This window comes from Lingula anatina, chromosome 1 (assembly GCF_051362555.1).
Source record: "Lingula anatina isolate TDL-2025a chromosome 1, LinAna3.0, whole genome shotgun sequence".
NCBI lineage: Eukaryota > Metazoa > Brachiopoda > Lingulata > Lingulida > Lingulidae > Lingula > Lingula anatina.
In genome coordinates, this window is record NC_141767.1 from 20,859,698 (window position 1) to 20,885,610 (window position 25,913).

At 33.8% G+C, this 25,913-nt stretch overlaps 2 protein-coding genes across 3 annotated transcripts; one reads left to right on the forward strand and one right to left on the reverse strand.

Annotated features, from left to right (window-relative positions):
• Positions 1–70: 70 nt before the first annotated feature.
• On the forward strand, positions 71–8,022 carry LOC106176350 (ectonucleoside triphosphate diphosphohydrolase 4). Of its 2 annotated transcripts, none has more exons than XM_013558691.3 (10): positions 71–448; positions 806–1,194; positions 1,731–1,881; positions 2,401–2,564; positions 3,151–3,302; positions 3,966–4,138; positions 4,507–4,828; positions 5,509–5,591; positions 6,026–6,187; positions 6,623–8,022. In XM_013558691.3, exons 1-10 carry the CDS (start codon positions 405–407, stop codon positions 6,891–6,893), a joined length of 1,911 nt encoding a protein of 636 aa, XP_013414145.2. In that variant the 5' UTR covers positions 71–404; the 3' UTR covers positions 6,894–8,022. The 2 variants fall into 2 exon arrangements, with proteins under 2 accessions (XP_013414145.2, XP_013414146.2); XM_013558692.3 differs by having other exon boundaries at positions 3,151–3,281.
• LOC106162977 (tyrosine-protein kinase CSK) lies at positions 8,009–25,483 on the reverse strand. Its single transcript, XM_024076394.2, has 12 exons — positions 25,312–25,483; positions 20,575–20,657; positions 19,912–20,025; positions 17,921–18,021; positions 15,240–15,459; positions 14,208–14,379; positions 13,665–13,767; positions 13,083–13,241; positions 12,481–12,580; positions 11,995–12,090; positions 11,755–11,841; positions 8,009–10,082 (listed from the first exon to the last, which is right to left on the reverse strand). The coding sequence occupies exons 2-12, from the start codon at positions 20,599–20,601 to the stop codon at positions 9,906–9,908; spliced, it is 1,356 nt and encodes a 451-aa protein (XP_023932162.1). The 5' UTR covers positions 20,602–20,657; positions 25,312–25,483; the 3' UTR covers positions 8,009–9,905.
• Positions 25,484–25,913: the final 430 nt, after the last annotated feature.

A 25,913-nucleotide genomic window follows, 5' to 3' on the forward strand; every position in this document is an offset into this window, starting at 1 on the left:
TTTTTGTTAGACGTATTTTAAAACGTTTAGGCCAAAAGATATGTTGCAAAAGAAAACAGGTTGTACCGTTTTACGGCTGCTGTCAGGAAATCACTTCCGGTGTGGTTTGCGGCCACGTCAACCTGAGTCTTGTGTGCCGCATTAGCACCCGTATTAAAGTAATGGGAACTGGCACGAATAATAGATCGAGCCACGATACTTTGTATGAAGTGGAACTGTTATTGATGAGCGACACACTTAATTCGTTGGCGTTGCGTGTTCGCGGCCTCGTTTTTGACTTCATAAATTTTTATCGAGTTTGGAATATGATTTTATATACTTTTGTTTTCTTTTAGTTCAGCGGTAGATTTATTTTCATATTAAATGTGTGCAATATATCATCAGTGCTTATTTGCAAGAAGTGTATGCAAAGGCGGGCAGAACGAGATCCTTTAAACCATATGGCCAGGTAAAATACATGTATTGTTATTCCAACTTAACATTTGCAGACGTAGAATTTTTTTTTAGATCAAGGTAGTTGCAAATTTCTTCATGCTATAGTATAATTTTCCTTAATTTTATTTATTATTTATTATCTTTTCGTTCATTTTTTAATTGATTACTAGTAATTAAAAAAATATACTCTTTTGTTTGCCTATCATGATGCCAACATTAGAATTCAAGATAAAGATCTACTGAGGCATTATTGGTCATTATTTTTTAAAGTGTGCAATATTAATAGCAATCAATATTAGAGATGATAACTTACAACAACCTTGCATATAGGTTAATAACTGTTTCTTTTTTCTCTCCCTCTCTCTTCAAGGATCAGCATAAGATGCCCAGGTACATCATCAAAATGGAGTTGCTTTGCTCAGATGAATGGATGCACCTCCAAGATATTACTGGCATTAGTACCATGTGTGTGTGTCATCATAATCATCATAACTGTTATACAAAACTACAGCATTCAGAGGCATGAGAGAGCATTACTAAACCATGCACCTCCCAGACCAAGAACTGACCACTATACCGCTGTGACTAACGTTCAAGATAACAGTTTACATTATGGGGTGGTTTTTGACTGTGGAAGCAGTGGGTCCAGGGTGTATGTGTATGTGTGGCCACAACATTCAGGGAATCCAAGGGAACTGCTCAAAATAAATCCTATGGTGGATGAGGACAAGAAGCCTGTGTCAAAGAAAATTACGCCAGGTAATGTGAGATCTTCAGTCTGTTTTTTCAGTTTATGTAGATAAAATATTCTTTTGAATTTTCATTCTATTTTTATTCATTCTTTTCTTTTTTATTCCTTACATTTAAAGAATTTTGTATAATAACACATATTTCCCTTTTTTAAGATTCCGAATAAATCCTTTTTACCACCTAATATTTATTGGTCTAAATAACTAAACAAAATAATGTTTATATTTGTATTTTTGCCAAAGACCAATTTATCTCTTATTAATGAAATATAATCTACTTACAAAGAGTGTAATTGTACATGCTAATAGAAAGCCAATTTGATTTATTAATAACAGTTACTGTTATTTATTGGGGAAAATAGGCCAACATGGCATGTTTAGTTGAGATACTAGGCATTCCCATAGAATACTTGAATGCAATGTGCAATTAATGATATGCTAAAAATCATTTGAAACAATATAATCAAATGCTGAAATGCCAAAGAAACATTAGAGTTTTTTTTTTTTTTTTTTTTTGCTCCATCCTTGTTGTTTGAATTTCACTAGGTCTGTCAACATTTGGTAAGACCCCTTCTAAAGCTAGTGAATACCTACGACCTCTATTGGAGTATGCAGCAAAACATGTGCCAAAAGACAAACACAAAGAAACACCTTTGTATATTTTAGCTACAGCTGGAATGAGAATGTTACCACAGAGGTAAGACCATTATTTAGTCAGGTTTTCATTTGATAGCTTTATGATGACATTTGTAACAATGGCTAGAAATGGTCAGTGAGTGTTTTTTTATTATTTACATTTATTTATTTATTTATTTATTTATTTATTTGTATTTCATATAATCTCATTGACAAAAATACTGCCACATAGGTTTCAATACTGAATGTCAAGCTCTAGCACCAACCATTAAACTTAAGGACACTACGTGGAAGCTACACTCAAAAAAATTGTTATTGAATTATAGAGCATTTTTCATATTTTATTGTTCAAATATCAGAAATCAATATAGCATAAATGTTACAATATGGAAAGAGGAATGGTTGTTAAGTCTATTAAATCCTCAATAACTATTATTGATATTTAAGTCTATAAATTACACCCGCTGGATTGTGTGTGATGTGAATGTCTGATGAGTTTGATTTGAATTATAAATATAAGCAGACACTAATGTCTCATGTTTACGAAAACAAATATATGGGTATCTATTAAATATTTCAGCCAGCAAGATGCCATCTTAGAAGCCCTCCGTACGGATATCCCAATATTTTTCAACTTCCAGTTTGCAGCTGATCAAATTGGAGTAATATCTGGAAAAGAAGAGGGGGTGTATGCATGGATTGCAATTAATTACATCTTGGGAAGATTTGAACATGGGGAAGATGGTACGCACACAAGTTTGCTTAATGACAATGATATAGGATTTCTTGTTGTAAATACGCATTCTTTGTTACTCAACTGTATACTCCCTGCAACATCAAGAATCCTGAAATTTCCTTAATGAAAATGAAAAACTGTATTTCCATGCTCAGGGCCTGGATGGTAAAGAACAAACTAATGATAAATGACAGCCTAACAGAATTCTTGGTTATCACACAGCCTCACAACAAACACATTGCAGAAATCCTCAGTACTAAGATTGGTGAAAGTGTGGTCAATACTTCTTCTCATGCAAAAATCTTGGTGTATATATGGACACCTTTCTGTTTAAGGACAAACATATATTCCAAATTTCTAAATCATGCATGTTTCACGTCAGAAACAAAGCTGCAATTTGACCCCACTATATTTATGCAATCTCGTATAAACTTGCAACTGCCCGCCCCCTCCCGCCAACTTTTACCATTTACTCTTAACCCCATGTTGTCGCATACAGTGACAATTTTGATTTCTGCATATTTTTTAATCAGTTTTTCCTGCATTGATAACCTCAGTTTTATTTCATGTAGAGTTGTTTAATTAATGTTCCAGATGACCCGCTGATAGCTGTGGACCCCCCTGGTGCCAAGGCCAGCTCTGGCCCTCATGTCAGGAAGAGAACAGTAGGCATGATGGACATGGGAGGGGGCTCCATGCAGATTGCCTATGAAGTTCCCAAATCTGTAAGATTTGACTCTCCAAAGGTTATTATTCCCTATGGGTTCTCTTTGCTTCTTTCTTTTTCTTTAGTTATAGTTAAATATGATGTTTTTTTTTTTAAGAATTACAATAAAAGGTAGAGTTTTACTGAATTGAGATTTGTTGTGTGTATCTTGAGAAGGGTATTCAAAGAAATCTGGTAGAAATCAGTGGATCTGGTTAAAGTCATTTGGAAATCACTTCAAAAGGTGAAGGAATTATGTATTAGTTCATATTTAGAAGGGTGAAAGTTTGTTACTAGGTGTGTTCTTAATGGGGAATAGTGTGTGGGCATTAAATAATACATACTTGACTTATTTTATGATGCAAGGCACAGTATTGTCAAAATTATTATTTCATAAGTTGCATGTTGAAATGATGTAGGACGAAAAAAGGATATAAGGAAACTTTTCTATTCCACTTAATTAGGTTTTTTTAAGATAAAAAAATGAGTTTTAAGTTTTGCATGTGATATATTTTTGCCTTTGTTGTGACCAACCTCCAGTCTAGCTAGCATCTAACAATATCACCTCATTTTGAGGTGTTCAAACAATTTAAATTGGTCCACCAGTTTACCAGTTTACAAGGATATGTCAGACAAAAGAAAGGAGCACACTTGGTTGGAAATCTCTAAAATGATCTGTAATAAATACATATTAATGTTTCAGGAGGAGATTGCAAAAACCTTGATCTCAGAGTTTAATTTAGGATGTAGAAAGACAGACCTGGATCACAACTACAGGACGTATGTCACTACATTTCTAGGCTATGGTGCTAATGCTGCCAGAGACAGATATCACAAAGTAATTGTAGACATTGCAAAGAGGCGGAATCTCACCAGGTATGGATTTTTTTTAGTCTGAAAATTGGATAGAATCTTGATTTAATCAATATGCTGTAGAATTTGAGATTATTACGGATAAAATGGTGATAGCAGACAGTTTAGGAGAATTTTGCTTTACTTGCTGTGAAGAATGAATGGTAATTAAGAAATGAAACTGTATACATTTGAAGATGTGCCATTATTTGCAGCATCTAATAGCTTATTATAATACTAAAATTGTGATTGAAAAATGGAAAATTCTTTGCCTTTGAAATATTTCCCCTTTCAGAAAGTTTCTCAGGCTGGTCAAATTGTTTCTGTACATTCATGTGCGTAACCCTGTGTGAACTCTAGATTTCAAAAGATTTACTTACTTTTTTTTTCAGTTTTTATAAAAACTCACCAATAGCACCCATCTTGGATCCCTGCAGACCATTGGATTTGTCTGAAACTTACAGTGTAAATGGGACCTCGTATCATTTCCTGGGAACAGGAAACTATACAGCTTGCAAACCTGCTGTGATACCATTACTTAACCTTACGGCTCACTGTGTCAAGGAGCCTTGTTCTATTAATGGCATATACCAGCCACCAATTAACTTTTACAACAGTGAGTTCTATGGTTTCTCTGAGTTTTGGTACTCATCTGATGATGTGCTGAGACTTGGAGGAAAATATGACTACTATAGATTTGAAAAAGCAGCCAAGGTAAGAGGGTGCAGTATAGCTTGTTAAAGATATACTTATCTATTATTAATTATGCTTTTGCTGTTTCTGTAATCATATTTGGATTTTATAACATTGACGTCAAACAACACTGATATGAGGACACTCATTTAATTAAATTTCATGTCTGTCCTGAATAAGTTCAATAGTGATACATCTTAGAACTTGGCATTTTTTTCTTTAAATTTTCTGTATTACAATTTAAATGGGAAAGGAAAAACCTTTCAGTATTCCTTTTCCACATAAGCATAACTATATATTTCTATATTAATGTATTGATTAAATGCTGTTATCTTGAACAGTTTTGTTTATCCAAGCCTTATAAGGCTGAACACTATGAAAGATTCTTTTTAGTCAATGTTAAAAATTATTAACATGATAAATTGATTAACTTACAATTTAGCTGGGTTGCTAAGTGTAAAATTTGACTGATTTAATTGCCATCAATATAAAACTTTAAAAAGCTATTTGAAAATATGCCACTTATATGCCACAAATTATTTGACTTTATAATTAGAAGAAACTTCAAAAGCATGGTAATGAGCAGTGCCTGTATGGATGGTTTATAAATCTGTACCTTTGCCCACATTTTAATCCAAGGTCATGTTTATTATTTTAGGTCTGGCCCATATTTTAATTCTAGGTCATGTTTAATATTTTAGGACTACTGTGCCTTATCTTGGAAGAAGATATTAGATTTCAAAAAACAGAACTACTATCCTAAAGCAGATGATGAACGATTAAGGTATTTGTTAACTTAAATGAAAAGAAATAACTCAGAGAAGTGAAAATGCATAGAGGAGAATTTTTTATGCCGAAACCCAATCTGAACTAAAATATTATCAGAATTAAAGTGGCACCAGCCATACATATTAAGTTGCTGTAGTCGATATTTTATATCCATCTGTTGCCCTTTTAATATTTTATTAATTAAGAACGAGTGGTTTTCAGATTAATTGAAAGCATATACCCACATGGCATGCATACTGATTAGGATTTTTCGTGTGATATAAGCATTAACTGAATATGCAATTCCAGAGAAGAAAAAATTCTACAAGACATTGTTTCTGTGAAAAAAATTTGATACCTTCAGCAACAACTCTGTGAACCATTCCCTTCATAATGAAAAGCAGAGTCGGATATCCTGATTTGCTTCATTTTTCTAAATGAATTTTGCAGGACCCAGTGTTTCAAGTCGGCATGGATGAGTACAACTTTACATGTGGGCTTCAAGTTTCCAAAGACGTACAAACATTTCCGCTCAGCTCAAGTAGTTTATGATAAAGATGTGCAGTGGACACTAGGTGCTCTGCTGTTTAGGATAAGGTATTTACCACTCAGGTGCGTAGAATGAATTTTACACTTTCTTCAACTATTTAGCACATTTGGTCGGAAAGGTTCACTGTGTTTTAGAGGGATTCTATTTTCTCAGATGCTTCAAGCATTAGTAACTTTTAGAAACTAAGACTAAAAAGACTTCGTTATTTGCAAAAAAAGTAAATTAAAGTAACTAAATGAAAATAATAATAATAAGAAAAAGAAAAAACATTGAATCATCTCTTCTTATGATCATTTGTAAAATTATATGAATTCATAAGTGTACTTATTACAGTGCTCAGAAAATTAAAAAGTATCTTTGAGGAATAATATTGCTTAGGTTCATCAGTAATTTTAATGACTGCAGATGTTTCCAATATTTTTAAATGAATCAGCTATTTTGCCACCAACTCTTTACATACGTGTAGGGTAAGCAATTTCATTATTTAAAATTTTCAGAGAAGTGGAAAAAGTATTCTATCAGCATTTTCGCCCGCCTTGGGTTGATCAACCATTTTACATGACTTTCCTACCCTGGTTCTGCATAGCTGTTGTTATCATTGCCATACTTCTGTACTGGGTTCGCCTCAACAGGATGAGAGGACGACCCTTACCCTCCGAGTCGCATGCCGAGTACCTACGCAGTATCCCCAGCATGGCGTATTTTATGACCGAGGAGGATGAGATGGAGATGGGAGTGAAAGTGCTGCCTGCTATGCCTGATAGCTGAATTAATACCTCTATGTCAATACATACTGAATATGTGCAATGTACACCAATGCCTATTACCGATTTCAAAGCAGGGACATTTGTCACAAACTTAGTGCAAGTCTGTTTTTAGATAACTGGTTCTTCACAAGAGTAGTGCACTGTGTTACAATTCGGTTTACAAAACATATGGGGGGGGGGGGGGGGGAGTGACGACTGGTCTTTCATAGAACTGTTTTGATTGTTTCAGTTTAGATTAAAATTGAGCAGGGTACACTACTTCACAACAGACAGTCTTTCGGGTTCAAGTATAACACAGACCTGAATACCTCGGCCTTGATTTTAGGCCTTTATCACACAAGGGCAGTAAATGGAATTTGGCTGTAGCACTGACACAGTACACAATGCTGCATACTCACAATTTCTTAAATAAGAAAATTTGCAGAGAAGTTCCTGTAATGCATTTGGCTGTACAAAGATGGAAAGCTGCATCTGTGATTATAAAGTTGTAAGTCACATTGCATGTGATGTATTGAATGAAATGATCAGTTCTTATCTGTGATATTACCTTTCTGAATTGTCAGCATTTGATCATTTCTGTTATAATGGCTGCAGTATGGTTAAGAGAATGTTTCTTAGAAGTTAGATGCCATTCAGGGGTTACCTACCTCTAAATTCTACAAAGACAAATTATGTTGATGGTGTAGAGATCATTCTGTGGTACACAAACTGTGTCCTTTTACAGATGCATTAATACCTGGGAAATATTTTATATTACTATACACATGTGCAGTAAAAAGATGATGCTTAACTGGAACAAGATTGCTTGTTTTTATAGTGGTAAAGTGGCCAATCTGATACATATATGCCAAGTATAGAAAACCTGGAATGTTAGCAGTTACTTCTGAATCAGTAACAGTACATTGGTGGTGGTAATGGTAATGTAAATTTTAATTTGGTGTAGTTATTTATGTATACATGTGAATTTATTTCTAAATTTGGCAAAATATCTGAATGTTTTTAAAACAACAGAAGTGACAATAATCACAGTGTCAATTTTTTGTAGATATGGAACATCATAATATCATTCAATTAAATTAATAGCTTGGATCAAACAAGGAATAACTAAGAAATACATTTAATTGTTTTTATACTGTGTTGGTCAATTTTATTGGCTTAAGACAAATTAACCTATAATTCCATAGTGGATTTGAAGGCCATGGTCGATGTTCTAGCTAAAAGCTAATATTATGTACACAATTCTTGAAAAAGATGCACTTAAATAATTTCTATCGCAATGCTCTACTTTTTTCAGAATTTATCCATGTAATGCCTAATTTCCATAATTGAGCACAATCAAATAGAGATTTTATTTTATGAGATATGATTAAAATACCTAATATCTATTTGCATTATCTGTTACCTACAAGTAATGTAAGGATCGAGCAAAAGCTTTGTCACCTACTACTATTATAAGAAAAAGAAAATAGTTACAACAAAGAATACATATTTCTAAATCAAGGTGGGAACACATTTTATAACCAGATGATCATAATGCTTAAAAGGGATAAATTTAGCCTAGAGAACTTCCAGGAATGTCTGGAGACAAAGCATACCCTTCCATGTCCCTGACAACTTGCCAGCAAGGTCAAGGTCAAAATTCTCTGCACTTTGAGGCAACAGCAAAATGTGACATAGGATTGTGAATATGCAATGTGTATTAAATCTTGAAGTCCTTATATAGATAGCAAAGCTGGCAAGTATACAGACAATACAGCCAATCAAGTTACCAGAGGGTTGAAAGTAACTAAAATTTGAAAATGAGTAAAAAATCACCAACTTGTTATCATTTATAGTAAGAACAGTATGCCATTCCATATCAGTGCAGCTGACAGACAAAAAAGTTAAGCAATGGAATTTGGGACAATTTTGCACTGGAAAAGTAGTGAAGTTGCCCTATTTTTAAATTCTCATTCATTTTGAATGCATCTAATTTTTTTTTTAGTTAACCTCAATGAAATTTGAGGTAAACTTGCAGTTTCTGTCTGTATAAATGAGTATGCTGCAAGCAACAAATTAAGATATGAGTGTGTTACTGTCATAAAAAGACAATGAAGTTCAGAAAATATACAGACCAAGGCTTCTGCATATGAAAATATCCACTCAAAAGTTTTTTGTTTGTTTAAATGAGGTAAAACTTATCTAAGTATCCATGACCTTTAATATTTGATTTACTATCTATGGTATCACAAAACCTACATATATGACATAATAAAACATAATGCATAGAAGATGAAATGGAGCACATTAAAATCCCATGCTAAAATATGCACCAGTTGTAATGCACTCGTAGAAATACAGAAAACTTTGGTATGATGACAGTTTACCAACATTCTAATTCCTTATAAATATATTCAATCTAATTACAATTGTGTTCACTTGTCCATTCCTGCTATACCTGTTCCATGTGGTTCACTGGAAGATTGTATTACATGTGAAGCCACATGGACAAGGATAGCTCTGTGTTAGGTGTGACACTGAAATTAACGTTATGGCCGTCTTTCGTTCTTTCACTGCTAGCTGGGCTGCATTTGCCAAGTTCTCTGCTAAAAAGCTTAATCTCTGTTGAATACTGTAGACCCTCCCATCCCCACCACCACCAAAGGAAGGGGGAGGGGAGAACAAAAATGGGCCACATTACCCAAAACCATCCCCTTTCAGGGGATTTGGACAGTTTTGGGTCCATACATACTGGTATAAATAATCTGGAGAAATTCCAGATAAGACAAGAGTCTGGTCTGCCTCAAACCAAACTATGACCATGAGAAAAGTGATTCTAAGTAGCTGAACATACAATACTAATATTACTTCCTGGTAAAATCCCATGTCATCCTGCACAAAGTGATTCCATTGGACTTGGTTCATATGTGTGCCAGTTTGCATCATACTAATCACTCTTATCTCTGCATCCTTTCCTACAGCTGTATTTGGTTATACAAGTATTGTTTAGACATATAGTTTAAACTGGTCAGTTTTAGACAGCAACAGCTCGTAATTTTTCTAGTTCTACTTTGACATCTGCAAAAGTGGGCCTCCTGGCCGGGTCTAAGTCCCATGCTTTGCGCATGACTTCATATACCTCATTAGGACATCCCTCTGGTTTCTCCATCCTGTATCCTCGCTCTACATGCATTACCACATCTGCTAGAGGCTGAAACAGATAAAAAAAAACAAGTTTATATCAGCTTATAAAAAAACTAGAATAAGTTACTTCAAACACCCACTACGGTATACATATTTCATGCACACACACACACCTAACACAGTTATAAAAGCCAAACACTGGGGAGGTGCAGTAAAAATACGGTCGAATGATTTGGAGTTTTATTTATTTATCTATTTATTTATTATTTTTTGTACATCTTAGTTTTTTTAATCTTTGGAATACATGTTTACTTTAAAGGGGAATTATCAGACTTGGAGTTTTTTTTTTTTTTTTTTTTTGTAGATCTTCATTTTTATGTACAGACACAGATGTGTCTGTACATATTGCCATCACCTGCGTCTGTCGTCGCCGTCGCCGTGCACTTTCCTTGTAAACACTTTACTTTTTACTTTTTGGCTTTATATTTACAGAGCTGATGAATATTCATAAAATGCAGGTCAAGTTCGAAAATCAGCATGATCGGGCTACTATTTTAGTAGTTATGCTGTTTTTTCATTTTTCAGCATATATGCAACACCGTAAACACAATATAAGAAAAACAGATAGGCCAATTGTCATTAAACTCACAGGAGTAAACAATCTTACTAAAACGCAGGTCAAGTTCGAAAATCAGCATAATCGCGCCATTTTTTTGGAAATTATGCTGTTTTTTCACATTTCCTCAGATTCAATTCTTAGGCATGTTAACAGTCTTATTATTTTACTAATAAGATACATAAAAGTGTTTGTTTGACATTTCCTGCATCTTTACAACATTGTTAGTTGATTATGTAAAAATGATGGTAAACTTGTTATCGTGTATTGTGTAATAAAGTGTCAAAAATGGAAATAAACTCATATCATTGCAGTTTGTCAGATTCAATCATTCACTGTGTTCAGAATCTCAGAATGGAGGAAATTGGACATTTAACACTATTCTATTGATAATGCAGGAAAGAAACATGGGACTAAAATACAGCTTCAGTAGGCAATGCAGTCTGTTTGGTAATTCTTACTGCCAGTTAAACGTTTTTTTTTTTTTTTGTGAAAATTTAATTTTTCACATATTGGCATTTTCAAGGTGTGACTTTGAAGTTCCACTGGCTTGACGACCCATGCTAGTCACATTTTCTGAAAATCCATGATACGTATATTTTATTATTAAAAATTGATGGTCATTATGCTGTTAACCATTATGTAATATTGCATCAGAATAGAAGAAAACACAATTTTGGGTGCTGCTGCCATGATGACCATTATGGGAAAACCATGTTACTTATGATTGCCAAACTTTCAAAAAAAGAAATACAGGACTAAAATGCAGCCTGAGTTGGAAAAGCGGTCTAATTGGCTTCTTTTTCTGGAAGTTATACATTTTCAAAGTGTGAACTTGTTACACATTTTACTTGCATTGGTATTACCTGTTGAGCATAATTAAAATTTGATGTTGAATTTGCAGTTTAACATAATGTACTTTTGCATCAGAATTGACAGTAGCCTATTTTGTGCATAGTTATTTCCTGTTTTTTGTCTGTACATTTGACAGCTTTGCTGCCTCGTTTTATGTCTTATTTCAAGAAAACCTCTTTTTACAGAAAATCTGATTTTGCATTTTCATCATTTGAATAGATATTAAACTCTAAATCCAAATTTAAGTTCCAGTTTTAGAACTACTTACTATTCTTGGGTATGGCACCCTTCCAAAGGAATAAATCTCCCATATTAGGATTCCAAAACTCCACATGTCAGATTTGTTGGTAAATTTCTGAAATGTAACATTATTCCAAGTATCAATCACTGCCTGAAAAACTGTTACAGTATTAACTCTTTAAAAATTCATAACCTATTGGACATTTTAATGTTGGAAGTTTTTATTTTTCAGTTTTTTACTTCACGCTGAATAATAAGTTATTCTTACATTCTCTCTTAAAGCTTCTGGTGCTGTCCATTTAATTGGGAACTTTCCTCCTGCCTGGTTAGAATCTGCTCTTCTAGCAAGTCCAAAATCAGACACCTGATAAAAAAACAACATATAATATAACAAGACTGCTTGATAATAATATAATAGTTTGCTTGTTTTTATTCAAGATCCATCTAAAAAACATTTCATAAAGAGCCCATAAAATTTTATGATCATATAATCATACTATGATGTAGTAATATTGAATTAATTCATTATAGTTTATCTTTTTGTCCAAATACTGGATAATTTAGCCACATCAAAATGTTGAACCAAATGAAAAGTAAATATGGCAGAAATAATCATGAAATATCTGACAATACTCGAGCCAGACAAGAATATGTCAGATATCAGTTTAGCTTTCATCATGTTAGCACAAGCCAAAGCATACTGATTATAAATCTACTTTCATGTAAATCAAGAATCTGGTATTCATATGCCCACCTTAGCCACTCCATCTTCTGATATTAAAACATTCCTGGCTGCCAGGTCTCTGTGTACTAAACTTTTGGTTTCTAAGTATGCCATTCCTTCACAAGTATCACTAAAAAAGCAATAATTCATTTAATATTATTAATTGCTTGGGGTATTTTTACTGGCACTTAATATTTTATTCAAACAGCTTTTGGTTGCACTTTCAATACTTTTCTGTAAAGACCTATACAAATTTTTTTCAATATATATATTTTTTATCAAATTCTGTTCAGACTAAATAATTGCTATCTCTTCAAATATGAGCCTCAGTGCTTTATTCTATGTGTTCGCATAAGTGAAATTCTGTTCTAAACATGACATACCCTTGTAGTATAATCAGAAATCAGTCACAGAGCTTGTTATCTTTTCATAACAATAATTATCTTTGTGGTTTGTACAGTACAATATATTCATTGATACATCATATTGTTTGTTAGGCATAAACAAAACAAAATGTTATCATTCAAACACAGTAAAAATTAAAAAATACTCGAAATAAAAAAAGGTAAATACAACTAGATTAGCATTCAAAATAATGGTTTGAAATTTGTGTGAATTCTGATAAATAATACCTGGCAAAATTCAACAAATCTCTTTTTGTGATGACACTCCTTCCCCTCGTTCTGAGATAGTCCACTAAGTTTCCTTTGGCCATGAATTCTGTTACAATGTATATTTCTTGACCTAATACCACCCCTATAAGCTGGACAAGATTACGATGTTTCAAGGATCTGGAATATTCAAAATACCAATATTCTGATTCTACACATGATTTTAATATTTTGCAACTGAGTGGTTCACTGGAAGATTGTGTTAGATGTGATGTCATGTGAAATAGACATTGTGTTAAGCAAAGCCCTAAAATCTTGGCAGTCTTAATTTATGAATAATCATTAACAACATCACAACAAAAATGGTTTATACAATGCTTGACAGGTGGCATTTTAGTTTTCTCTGATCAAAATATAAAATAAAATGCATTTTCAATACAATACAGTTTTTTTCTTAATCTTGTGTATATTGATTACCAGTTGTATCTCCTGCACATAGATATGCCCAAAAAGAAAAAATTCCAGCACCTGCATTCAACCTTGACTCTGAAATACCGAAGGCAAAAAATTGTGTAAATAATATTCCAAACATCTCTTACTTACGTCATAAGAGAAGCCTCTGCTAAGAATTGCTGAGCTGCATTATCTGTATCTTTAAGATACTTTATGGCTACTGGTACTCCTTTAAACTCCCCCTTTCTAACATCTGAAATCAAAATTAAAGCATTTCAGAAAAAAATTATAAGTAGCACTGGTGCAAGAGCAGTAGTATGACGCATGCACATAGTCCTCATATTTCAAAGGGTTTGTACATCTTTTGTCTGTTGTCACACCGATTTGTCTTCCAAAAAAAAAAAAATATCCATCAAATGGCAAACATCAATTACTTAGTGCTCTCTTCAGAAAGTATTGAAATGGGACCCCATTGAAAATAGAAATCACAAAACATATCAAGTAACTGTGAAGTTTTACACATCAAATCTTCATTACCTGAATGTGTAAAGATCAAGTTAACAAAGTGGCGACTTAAATGCATGTTTTACTTTTTTGTAACAAATGAAATACAAGTCAAAATAAGCCAGTTAATTCAATCTACTGTAACAGTAACATGTTACATAAAAAAAAAATGGTAACTGAAGCTCTTACCTCCAAATTCTCCTCTTCCAATGGTTTCCCCCTTGATCAGATCTTTCTCTTTAATAGACCACCCTGCATCCATAAACTGCCTTTTGTCCACTGTGTACTCCATACCACCTTTGGTTTTAGGAACAGACTTCCGTAGCTTGGTACACAGCCCATCTGCATCATTCTTGTAATGCTGAATATAACCATCATACATGTACAACAGTCAAGTATTTTTATCTAACCTTTTTTCCTTTATAATTATCTTTGGATTTATTCAGAAATGAATATTAAAAAATTACTTACTTTATCCATTGTACAGTTAGTAATAGTAAAATCATTTTATGTATATAAACAAAAATAAATTATGTATAAAAGTAAAATTTCTCATCTGAGTAATTGCTTTTGTTCTACAAGTCACTATTAATAAACACTGGCTTTGGACAACTTTTTTATCAAGCAGTGCCTGCTGATGGCTTTGATGACAGCTGTTCCTACAGCTTATAAACTATGCCTTATGACAATGTTTTAATCTTAAAAAGCTATCAATTTTTTTCTGCCATTCATAGTGTTTATTTTTGAGTACGTCAGACAATCTTTGTTGACATTTTCAGAAAAAAAAAAATTAATAATTTTCCAGAAAATCCAGAACTTTTAATTTTGTCCACAAGGCATAACCATCTAAAACAGTTGAGAAAATATATTACAATCTAAATATGTTTTTGTTTCTTAATTTCTAATTTTGGCCGTCTATAGTTAATTCAACCACCTCTATTTCAATTATGAGATAAACTCAAAGACTAAAAAAACTAGAACTCAAGCTGGGCCAAGTTAAGGATACAAAAAACTTTGAGGGTTAAGCAAAAAGTGTTGAAATCTCAAGGGAAAAAAATTTAGCTACATGAAGTATAACATGCTTTGTAAGCTTTTAAATTAAATTTAGCACGGACAATAATATAACCCACCTGTTCCCTCTCCCCCCCCCCCCTCATCCCCACTGCTGAGCATGACTCAGTCAACCAATCTTCAAATGTAAATGTGCCTCAATGTACTCACCTCCACAAGTTCATTTAAGTTATCAAAATATTCCTCTTCATCTATTGTTAACTTGTTTAGTTTATATATGATGTGATAATGTTCAACACTGTTTTTATGGGCAACACACAGCGTGTAGTCCCCAGGATAGTTGGTGCTCTCGCGTACAAGAAACAATCCCTCTTCTCGTGGCTGTAATAATTCTTCTGCCTGCTCACGCTTGATTTTACCATGAAACCACCTGGAATGTTTCAAATACACTGGTTTCAAAGGTCTTGCAAAAACATAAAACACACTCGATGCATGGGAGAAAAAACCCTTTCCTTCATGGCATGTGATAGTTGCTTACTTAAACGTAGGTCCAACTTTTACTAACTTATCCTCAAACTCAGTCAGCTTATGTTTATGACAACATTTTATGACAAAGTACTCGTATATGTATATACATATGTATATAAAACTTTGCTCACTAAATTCAAACAAACTGGCATGTTATTTTTTCTAAAGTAATGACCTATGGTCAAGATATGTTCCTGTACATATCTTGACCATAGTGAATTTTAAATCCAGGTCTACTAGTCGAGCAATTCATAACTGAGCTTTGCATGTTAGCTCAAGCAATACTCACAAATAATACCCTATCCTAGTCTAATTCCTACAACATTTTTTTATATCCTTCAATTTCATGTGATAAATGGTGTGAGCCATACCTGTTATCACATAGATACTATCACATATGGAATGTACATTTAGACTGAGCTCTAGCTAATGCATCATGCCCTAGCTCCTAGAGCATATTCAAACGAAACACTTCTAACAAGATAAGACAAGTATTAGGAAACCTTTGACTACATACTCCTGATAGATTCAGTAGTTAAGAAATAGGGCTTCACAACCACTTTTTATGTTTTAACAGTAAAACATTTTAATACACAACTTCAAAGAAGAGAAATGCAGTTTCACTTTTCTTTATATATAATTTTTTTTAAAGAGATAACAACCCTTAGTATGAGATCCATATTTCAAAATAAATACATTGTAAACAACTCAAAGAAATATAATATATTCTATTTTACCACAAAAACTACAGTTATAGCAATAAATCTGCAATATGTGCTTGCCATCCAACCACGTGACCTCAACAGATGGCTATACTCTGTAATAATCTCTTTAAAGATTATTACCAAAAGAAAAAAAAACCTTTTAGAAAAAAAACAGGGACTAACTTTGAATGTAGAAATGGATTCATTAACCATTGGTAAGTATGGAAAAATTGTTCTTTACCCCAGGAAAATTCATTTTTTGACCTAAATGAACAGTTGTTATCCCTTTAACAATGCCAAAAATCTGTGTAAAGACACCAGGGAAATACTCCTCTTTTAGAAAGAAATTAAATGCACTACCACATTAGTATGTTAATGAGAAAATTGATCCTAATTTTCTAGAATGTAAGTAAAAGTTGCCACCTGAAAGCAAGTTACTATGACTAACAAAGAATGATACACCTGGAAAAAAATGTCAAGTGTTTTCACTTTGTGACTAATTATCACATCATATATCTTAAATACATGGACAGGAAGAAATATGAAATAAACTCCGTGTGTCATCCTAATTAGACCACAGCAGTTTACTCAATCTTTACATCAGCATGTTTCTCACTTCCATGATTTGGACCTTCTTATCTGACATTTTATCTCCTCCAATAGTTACTTTTCCGCTTGGGTTTTATAATCTGATAAGCTATTTGAAGAGGCCTAAGCACCAACCATCTATGCAGGAAATATTTTTCAACTGAAAATCACATAAAACTGGTGGTTTTTCTCTATCTTATTGCAACACTTCCTAATAAAGGCCTCAAGACACCATCTATAGGTACAATATTTGGGGTTTCAGCATGAAAAAGAAAAAAAATAGAATTTTTCTCCAAATAACTGACCATCATTCTTTAACTGTTCTTTTAGGAAATGAGAATTTGCCAAAGTGCAGTTAGCTGATTTCTTCTCTGCCAGTCTGTAACCTTAATTTTCCTCTTTTAAAAATATTTCAAAAAGAACCAAAGCTCCCCCCCCCCCCACCTTTTTTTTGCATGGATGTCAGTCAACCCCACTTCTAACCTGCAGCCATTGTTTTCATTACCTCTTAGAGTTCAGAGTTTTACCCAGTACCAAGTTCCAACACAAGCAACTCACCTTACTGTTGCTACAAGACACCAGTGGCATGGTCTAATCATTTATTGTACAAACAGCAGTGTGTGGATTAAGTTCCGCATAAACATTACTACTGTTAACTTTAACATGATTATGGCTGTAAGCTTCACATAAGAAGCACATTAATTGATGCTCCCTTGGGTGAAAACGGTTCTTTAATACAGAGCTGAATGGGTATACCTAGCTGAACTATAAACATGAACATAATGTTAATTAGTAATAACAAGCTACTGACTGGTGCCATGGATAGGTTGAGTCTGCTCAATTTAAAACTGTATGCCATAATTAAATTGTCAACACTGGAAAACATACAAGAACAACCCAATAACATAAACCAAAATTAAGGCAACACCAATTAGTAGTAACCAAATAACAAAATCACTTGTGAACCAACTACATACTTACTAGTTAGCCAGCCCTTCATTGTGTGTTATTTCCCTAAGGCCATGTGATGAAATTTCACTAAATGAACAGAAAAATTCTTTTAATACTTACGGCATAGCATGCAGCTTGACCTCAGATCTTTTTTGCACATAGTTTGCAGGAATCATTCCCTCTTTGTTGTCAGACCTTCTGGCGTGGTACCACATCGGGTCCTGTAAAATTAAGAGGGACTGCTTAGGAAGAGAAATAATTGTGGGCATGCACAGGCACACACACACACTTTAAGTAATAGTGTAGAAATAACCTGTTAATACCACACAGTCCTGCAAAGCACTTGACAATCATTTAACTAAGTACCAATAAAAAGTAATGATTGATATGAAGATATCACATTCATTTCTCTGTCTAAATGACAGAAGAAATTATTATCAAACACCTGAGCCCCCACTGATGAAGTACTTAGCTAAATTATTTAGTGTCAACAGAGCTTGTCAACCACAAAATCAATATCAGTAATGAATTTTCCTTGTTTTTGACACATTTGTACATATATTCAAAACACACGAGTTTTATTCCTAATCACAATGCATGCCATCTAGCACAAATGGTAAGTTCAAGATCACATTTCTCTCTACTTAGTATATTACTTCTATAATCTGAGCTATGTAAGAGGAACAACAATATTATCAGCACTTCTAAGTAGGAACTGCTAGCAATGATATCAACAGCATGTCTCCACAGCACAATACCAATGGTTAAAGATACATATACAGCGAGTGTGGATTGCCAGTAAAGCATATGAACCACTTCTGATAGTTTCTTTAAGTCTTAAATAAAGTCAACATGCAAAGTCATAAACCAAATTAATCTATCGTTCAGCCAAAAAATAGCTTTAAAACTGCACCTTCTTCAAATTTTGGTCGTAAATTGACCTATTTATCTGACCCTCCTGTTCATAAAGGTCCGCAAAATGACATAGTACTGTGTAGGCATTGCACAATCATCACTCTTACTCCAATGTATGCATCTATAGTTGCGTGCACAATTCCATACTTATTAATATGAGACTGCTGAGGGATATTTACAGCACAGAAAGAAAGCAGAAAAATTCGTTCATATATCATTTTTTTTGGTAAATATGAAGTTGTACTAAGTTGTAATATTAGAAAATATAATGTGGAATTTGGTCTGGGTTTGTGGCCAAAATGTGACTTTAAATGCTCCTCCAATTCTTTACTGTATAAAGATAAAATGAAATATTAAGACACTATAAGCTGTTAGTGTTTGTAAACTGTCCTCTAATTTACTAGTAAGAGAAGGTAAAGTAATAGGTATGCATCCAAAGTAGTGAGGTTTACTTAGTAAAAAGCATTAAGCACAATGTGAATTAGAAATTCTACAAAAAATATTGTTTAAAAATACTTAATCACTACTAGTACCCTTTTTCTTCTAAACTGTTACCACACACATATAATATTGCTTAGCCTTACATATGTATCTAGAGACAGTAAGAATGTCCTCAATTGAATTCAGTTTTGAAGTGCCCTTTTTGGGCTCCCATTTCCTTAATGTTTAGAAAATATGCGCTGTACCTATGTCTTACACGTTGGGTTTATGTGTGAGGGCCATTAAGAATCTTGACTAAGATGTGGCACATGGCTTCAACTAAAATCGCTGATAAAAAGGGGGAGGGGAATATCACTTAATTCTGAACCAGAAAAAGTGGCTTAGATAAGAGGGTATAAATGATTCATCCCCACATCGACAAGCTGTCTGCACTGGCCTGGAATTTTTTGCTCCAATGTCAGTAGAAAATTTACTAAATGTGTAAAATTTTTACAAGTGGATGAGAAATGTACATATTAGCTATGTGATTTTTCAGACTCTTTTGTTAAAGATTCCCATCAAAACTTTCAGTAGAATGACATGCACTGATGCAAAAAAAAAGTTAATGTGAACTTTTATAGACATTTAGTAGTGACAAGTGGTAATTTTAAATCATCGAAATTAAAATAGAATTGATGCAACTCACTGCAGGTTCACACTTTTAAAGAGACTTATTTTCAGTCAGACACATCCCACCTAATGATGGTGCACCTTACCCTGGTTGCCTTTATTATAGTAAGCACATCTCCTTTCTGGAAGGGTAGATCTTCCCTTGAGTTGCCTTGGAATGTGTAGCGTGCTAGCACCTCCTGCCCTGGCTGCCACTGGTCCTGATGCAGAAAGAGAACATAAAAAAGTATTTCATGAGAATTTTCTCCTGTACCCATTGCAAGGAACCAATCATATCTACACAAAAAAGTACTTTTTGCTATAACACATAACACAAAAAGTACTCAATCTAATTCCTTCCTACTTCAGTTACACACTTATTGTGCTTAATAGTTGAAACTGCCCTCAGTTCAGTTTTAAGTGTACCAAAAAGTAAAAGTAAGTGTTTGTTATGACTGTACCCACTTTTTACAATTGTGGAGAAAAAAATATTACATCTCAATTAGGGCAATATTACAATATTTACTGTTCAAGTGAATTAAAAGTGCATTCCATCACAAATACTTCTATTTTTTCAACACACCCATAAATAGTACTAAGCATTCTGTGTACTCATTATATTGTACTTGTTTCCCAGTCAATTTCAAGCACATGTGCTCAAAGTACCATGTATTTTCCAACAGTGAGACACCATTTCTGCATAAATTTTCATCATGTGTCTACAGAGTAAAACACTTGGTGTCGAAGTTTTATAATGTGTCCTCACTTACTGGTGGTGGCCCTGTTGATCTTGACATGGTTTTTGTTCACTTCTTGCCTTATTTTACTGGAATACAGAAGGCTGGGCACAAACCTACAAGAAAAAAAAACTTTTGTTATTTTCATTGACATCTTACACTGTTTTTTTTTTCTACAATTTACGAATGCTTTTTCCTATTAGACATACAATAGGTCACTTTTTTTTTTTTTTTACAAAAAGCCTTTCAATCAGCCTCAGCAATATAAATTAAAAAAGAAAAACATTCAAGAGAAAACAATTACACAGTTTTTCAAATCGTAAGTATTGGTTCCTGGTGGGGTGGTTTTGAACTTCTAGCCAAATCCTACTGAGAGGAAGATACCTCTTCATCCTCAACACTAGTATCTGATATTTTCAACCATCATGACTCATAAAACAAGAACAGCCTTTGACTCACACTATAAATAAACATTTGGAGATACAGCCCCCCCCCCCCCCCCCCAAAAAAAAAAATGTATACAAATGAAGTAAAATGGTTGAGCTTAATAAAAGGAAACAGCAGTCTGCTCCAATTGGTGTGACAAACTTTTTAAGTAAAATCATTTAGGTGATAACATAATTATTCAATCAAAATGTGGAGTTTAACCTTCTTGGGTGTTTTTCTCTTTATGTCTTAATTTTTGCTTTTAAAAATCAACAAATGGGACTAGAACTGAATACCATGTCTTTTACAGTCATCTTTCTTAAAAACACTTGGTAAGTTGGTTTATTGTGTACTCACTTGGTTTATTATGTTCTATGTCTTAAAAGCACATCCAATTCCTTTCAAAACCATTTGTTTAAAATATATCAGTATAAATAATCAATCAACAAACTAAAACATCACCTCTGGACTATATATATAAAATAATAATACATAATATGTCTTTAACTTTGACCCCATGGGCATGGGAAGTTCAGAGGCAGAAAGTTTACTAGTAATTGTATTAATAAATGTGCAGCACAGCAAGGGATTGCCAAAAAACACCTCTGAGCTAATCAATTTCTGCTAACACTTTTCAGCAAAGGTCAGACTTCTGGTCAACTCACCTATAAAATGTTGGTTGACCACTAGATGACCACTGAGTAAGTTAATCCTCAATAAGCAGTCTACCAAAATATAAATTGAACTTAATAACAAAATAATGTAGTCCTCCTAACCATGGCCTGGTATCTTCACAGTGAAGGAAATACCAAGAACATTTTAACTTTGAACTCTTTTATCCCCAGTTGAAGGCATGCCATAATCGAAGCTGTTCATAGAAAATTGCGATACATAAGCCAGTTTTCATCATGTTTTGAGTGTCCTTTTAGTCACTCTCGTAATGCAGGTAGTTATTGGCAATTTTTCTTCATTACAGTAAAATATATAACTTGAAAAAAAGTTCATAGATAATTTTTTGTGAGGAGTTTCAAACATGGTATACCATATAATTACATTTAGACAGACGAGCAGTTATAAATCCCTTCCTTATTTTTCTCTCTCTAATGCTCAACTGTAACATTTCTCAAAAATCAAAAAGATGAAAATATTAATTTGGCTTGAAGTTAGGCATGTAATATACAAACTATATACAAAAATTGAGGCCTGAAAGTTTTCTTAGTGTATCTTAAGATTTATTTTGAGAGTTTATTTTTGTTTCTCTGTAATGCACAACAAATAGCACAGGTGACCCTCATATGAATATCTGCACATGCTTAAATCCATAAAGTAACATCCTGGAAATTCCTACTAATTCATGATAAAATACCTACAGCACAGGAGAACCTCAGACATTCCTAGACCATATTTAGACAGTGTTGGCAGCAAGTGTTTGTAAAGTAAACACCCAAATATAACATTATGATTAGCAATATCAATCATGACCACACACTGTAGTCTTTTCCCCCCACCTTTTTTCAGAATTCCTCTTGCAATGCCAATGTTTCTAAATTTCTTATGATTAAAACTGCTCTTGTGCATTGCATGGCATTTTGAAAAAGCTTACATAAGATACAAATCACATACAATACAAACTTTTTCTGAGAAGAAAAAGAAGGAAGGTATATTTACAACAAAAGCCATCCTTTCTTCCTTCATACCTTTTTTAGCAACTAAAGACATTGCTCATACAGAGGAACAAAATGTTTTCCTAAAATTACCTAACCCAAATTTATCAATCTGTACGCTTCCTGATGTAGTAGTCAAAAAATAGTTTTAGTTAAAAGCAGAGCTTGAAGCAATTTCATATACTCATACTGAAGACATAGAGCACTTATTCATATCCAGAACCATTGATTCAATGTTTAATTTAGAGCCCATTCAGAGCAGCGGACTAACAGATCCGCAGATTAAATATGGCGACTCACTAAAAAGCTTGATGCTTAATTCCCGATTAGACACTGATTAGATTCCTCGTGAATATTACGCTAATAGCATTCAAGTGGGTCGGCCATATTTGACCCGCGGATCTTTATGTCTGATGTTCTGAATGCACTCTTATATATTACACAGACTGCTACGAAAACAAAGCTCTCTTTTAAATTTGAGAATTTCAATGCATTTTGTCTCAGGTCTTTTCCATACTTTTTAACCTCAGAACAATATGAAGTGTTTCATTTTTTGTTGTTTCTGATTTAATGTCACTCCTCTTTTAAACATCACAAACAACTAAAGCCCTTGCATGACTAAATCAATATAATACTACTTTATCCTTCAAATGTAAATAGTTTTCATACCATTGCATAACCTAAATTTTATTCTTCAATATACTAGTATATACTTTAACGTACCAGCTCTTTCAGTCACAGCTACCTTTCTTATACAGACAATTTTCTTTAAAAACTGGACATGTTCTTTAAAAAAAACAAAATCTTGTGCTAAAATAGGACCCCCTCCCCCCTTGAAAAAAGTGTTTGGGCTTTGATGCAATGTCCTGTAGTGGCTATACCTAACCAAATGGCCTGAAACAATTGCCTCAACAAACTGGTACACAGCCACATCTATTCTTGTAATAGTAATCATATTTGACTATTTACTGATATCCAAGCAGCTAACAGGTCTTACCTTAAGACAGATGTCCAAACTTGCAGATTATACTATATAGGTCCTTGGAATCATCCGATGGATAACTGGCATAAGTGTCACTTCCATTCAAATGGGCCTAACACAATACGAGATGCCCAGATAAAAAAGGAGCATATTTTAATTTTGATATCAAACTCTTCATCCCTCATAATATTATTTATCTTCAAGAGCTTTGAAAGTCTAACATTCTGGGGTCATGGGACCTTCTAGCCATGCCACTGGGATCCAATGCCTTGATAATATTGTGGTCAGTCAAGTTCTGTCCAGTTCTGTCAGACAGACTTCCTCTGGTATATTGAGCAAAATCAGAAAGCCTGTTAACACAACTCGTATGCAGTTCAGTTTAATGACCGACCCACATGGGCTGATGGTAGAACCATCTCCATTGGATACTGACCTTAAAATTTTGGTCTACTTTTAACCTGGTTTGAATTTCCTTTGTGTGATATATGGTAAGCTCTCCATTTTAGTCAGGATCAAAATTACTGTAATCTAGTATCCCTGATAAAGTTAAGTCCAGATATTAAATATGCAAAATCACCCCGCTATTTTATCTAGGTCTTTATAAAATGCACTAAAGCATATGACAATTGATTTGCACAAAGTGTTAAACTGACATACTGAATAGTTTGATCTCTTGATTGTGCATCTATATTTAGATTGACTTTATGAGATAAGACTTTACTTCCTCCTCCTGTCATGTTTGCATGTGGCTATTTTTTAAACTGTGACTTGGTTCTTATGTGATTTTTACACAGCTCTTAAAACTAAGTATCAAAACCAAATGAAAGATGCTTCTGAAATAAGCACATGACATACTGTACCATCCAAACCCAAGCAACATGGGATATTTTGGACAAGAACTCATAAAATTAAGATTAAGTTAGTATAGTTCCAAAACATAATCCATGACCTATACCCTGTGATTAGTGACCTATATATATCTTTACCTGATATTGTTACAAATGCTCACCAGTGGCAAAGAGAAACTAATGAACCTTATTTTCGCAAGAGAACTGGAACAAAATATATATTTTTGCATTTTGGATTTCTCTTGCTAGACCTGGCAATTACTGGTAATGGTTTTGGTAGACTACATTATATGAACTATGACTCACACAGACCATGCAGTAATGACCACAAGGGCATCACATAAAAATACCAGGTAAATCTGTAGAATATTAAAGTCTTCTACTGTCCTATTTGAAAACTGTACTGACAGTGACTGAGGTCCGTGACTATTAGCACTCCTAATTTAATTTAAAAAATAAATAAATTAATTTCAATTATGTTATTAAATTAGACAAAATCTATACAGTACCCTTGAGTCTTTGCATGTAAATTACTGTACATATGATATTTGATAAAGACAGCAATTTTCGGAGTTAGTGCCGGTCTAGTACCCGTATTTCAAAAGTTGGCTAGGTAAAGCAATACTTCAAAATACATGAGAGACGTATGGTCGTTTATTAATTCATTTATTTGCTTTGGTTGCTCATGTATTTCAAGGCAAGTGGTTATACCCAGCTCCGGGGAACTAGGAAGTTATAATCCAAACTTGTCACCATGTTCGCGTCACACAAGGGTACTTATTTGATGGCTATTTGTAAGTCAGATAAAAACGCAAAAGACAATGACCGATTCCTGGTGGAAGCATCTTACCTTTGGCCGTTTCCCCACCGAGTTCTATCTGCAAATTTAACTTTCAAACTGTAACTTTTAATGGGATTAGAGGAACCTGAAGCCTAAGTGCATGCCGGAAGCTCTGTCGCAGCCATGTTGTAATGAGGTCAGAGGTAACAATGGTGGTTCCAACATTTGCTTTTCCACCCTCCTCTCTATTTTGCTGTTCCCCTCGCACCCCTTGCAATTTCGCGTTGTCTTCGAACGATGCGGTAGATGTACTCTGGATGTAACCCCAGTATAGACAATAAAACTCGATCTGCTAGACAAAGCTAACTCGAATCGTTGCGCCAAGAAACTTTACATTTTGTATGCGGAGCCATTGTTTTTTTTTTTTTTTTCAAAATACTCCTGAAATGCTTTTTTCTCAGCGTTATGCTAGGCATACATGTACAGTGTCTTCCGAAACAGATCACCTCAACGAGTTATGCTTATCACCAAAATGGTTAATAAGGCCTTTTTACTCTTATTTCTATAATTATATTGTTATAGGTTTATCTCCATTCCAAAAGGGGAAATCAGGTCCGGGTCCAACTGTCATGTGTCTGCAATGGTTTTGGACACAATGTTCAATGATTCAT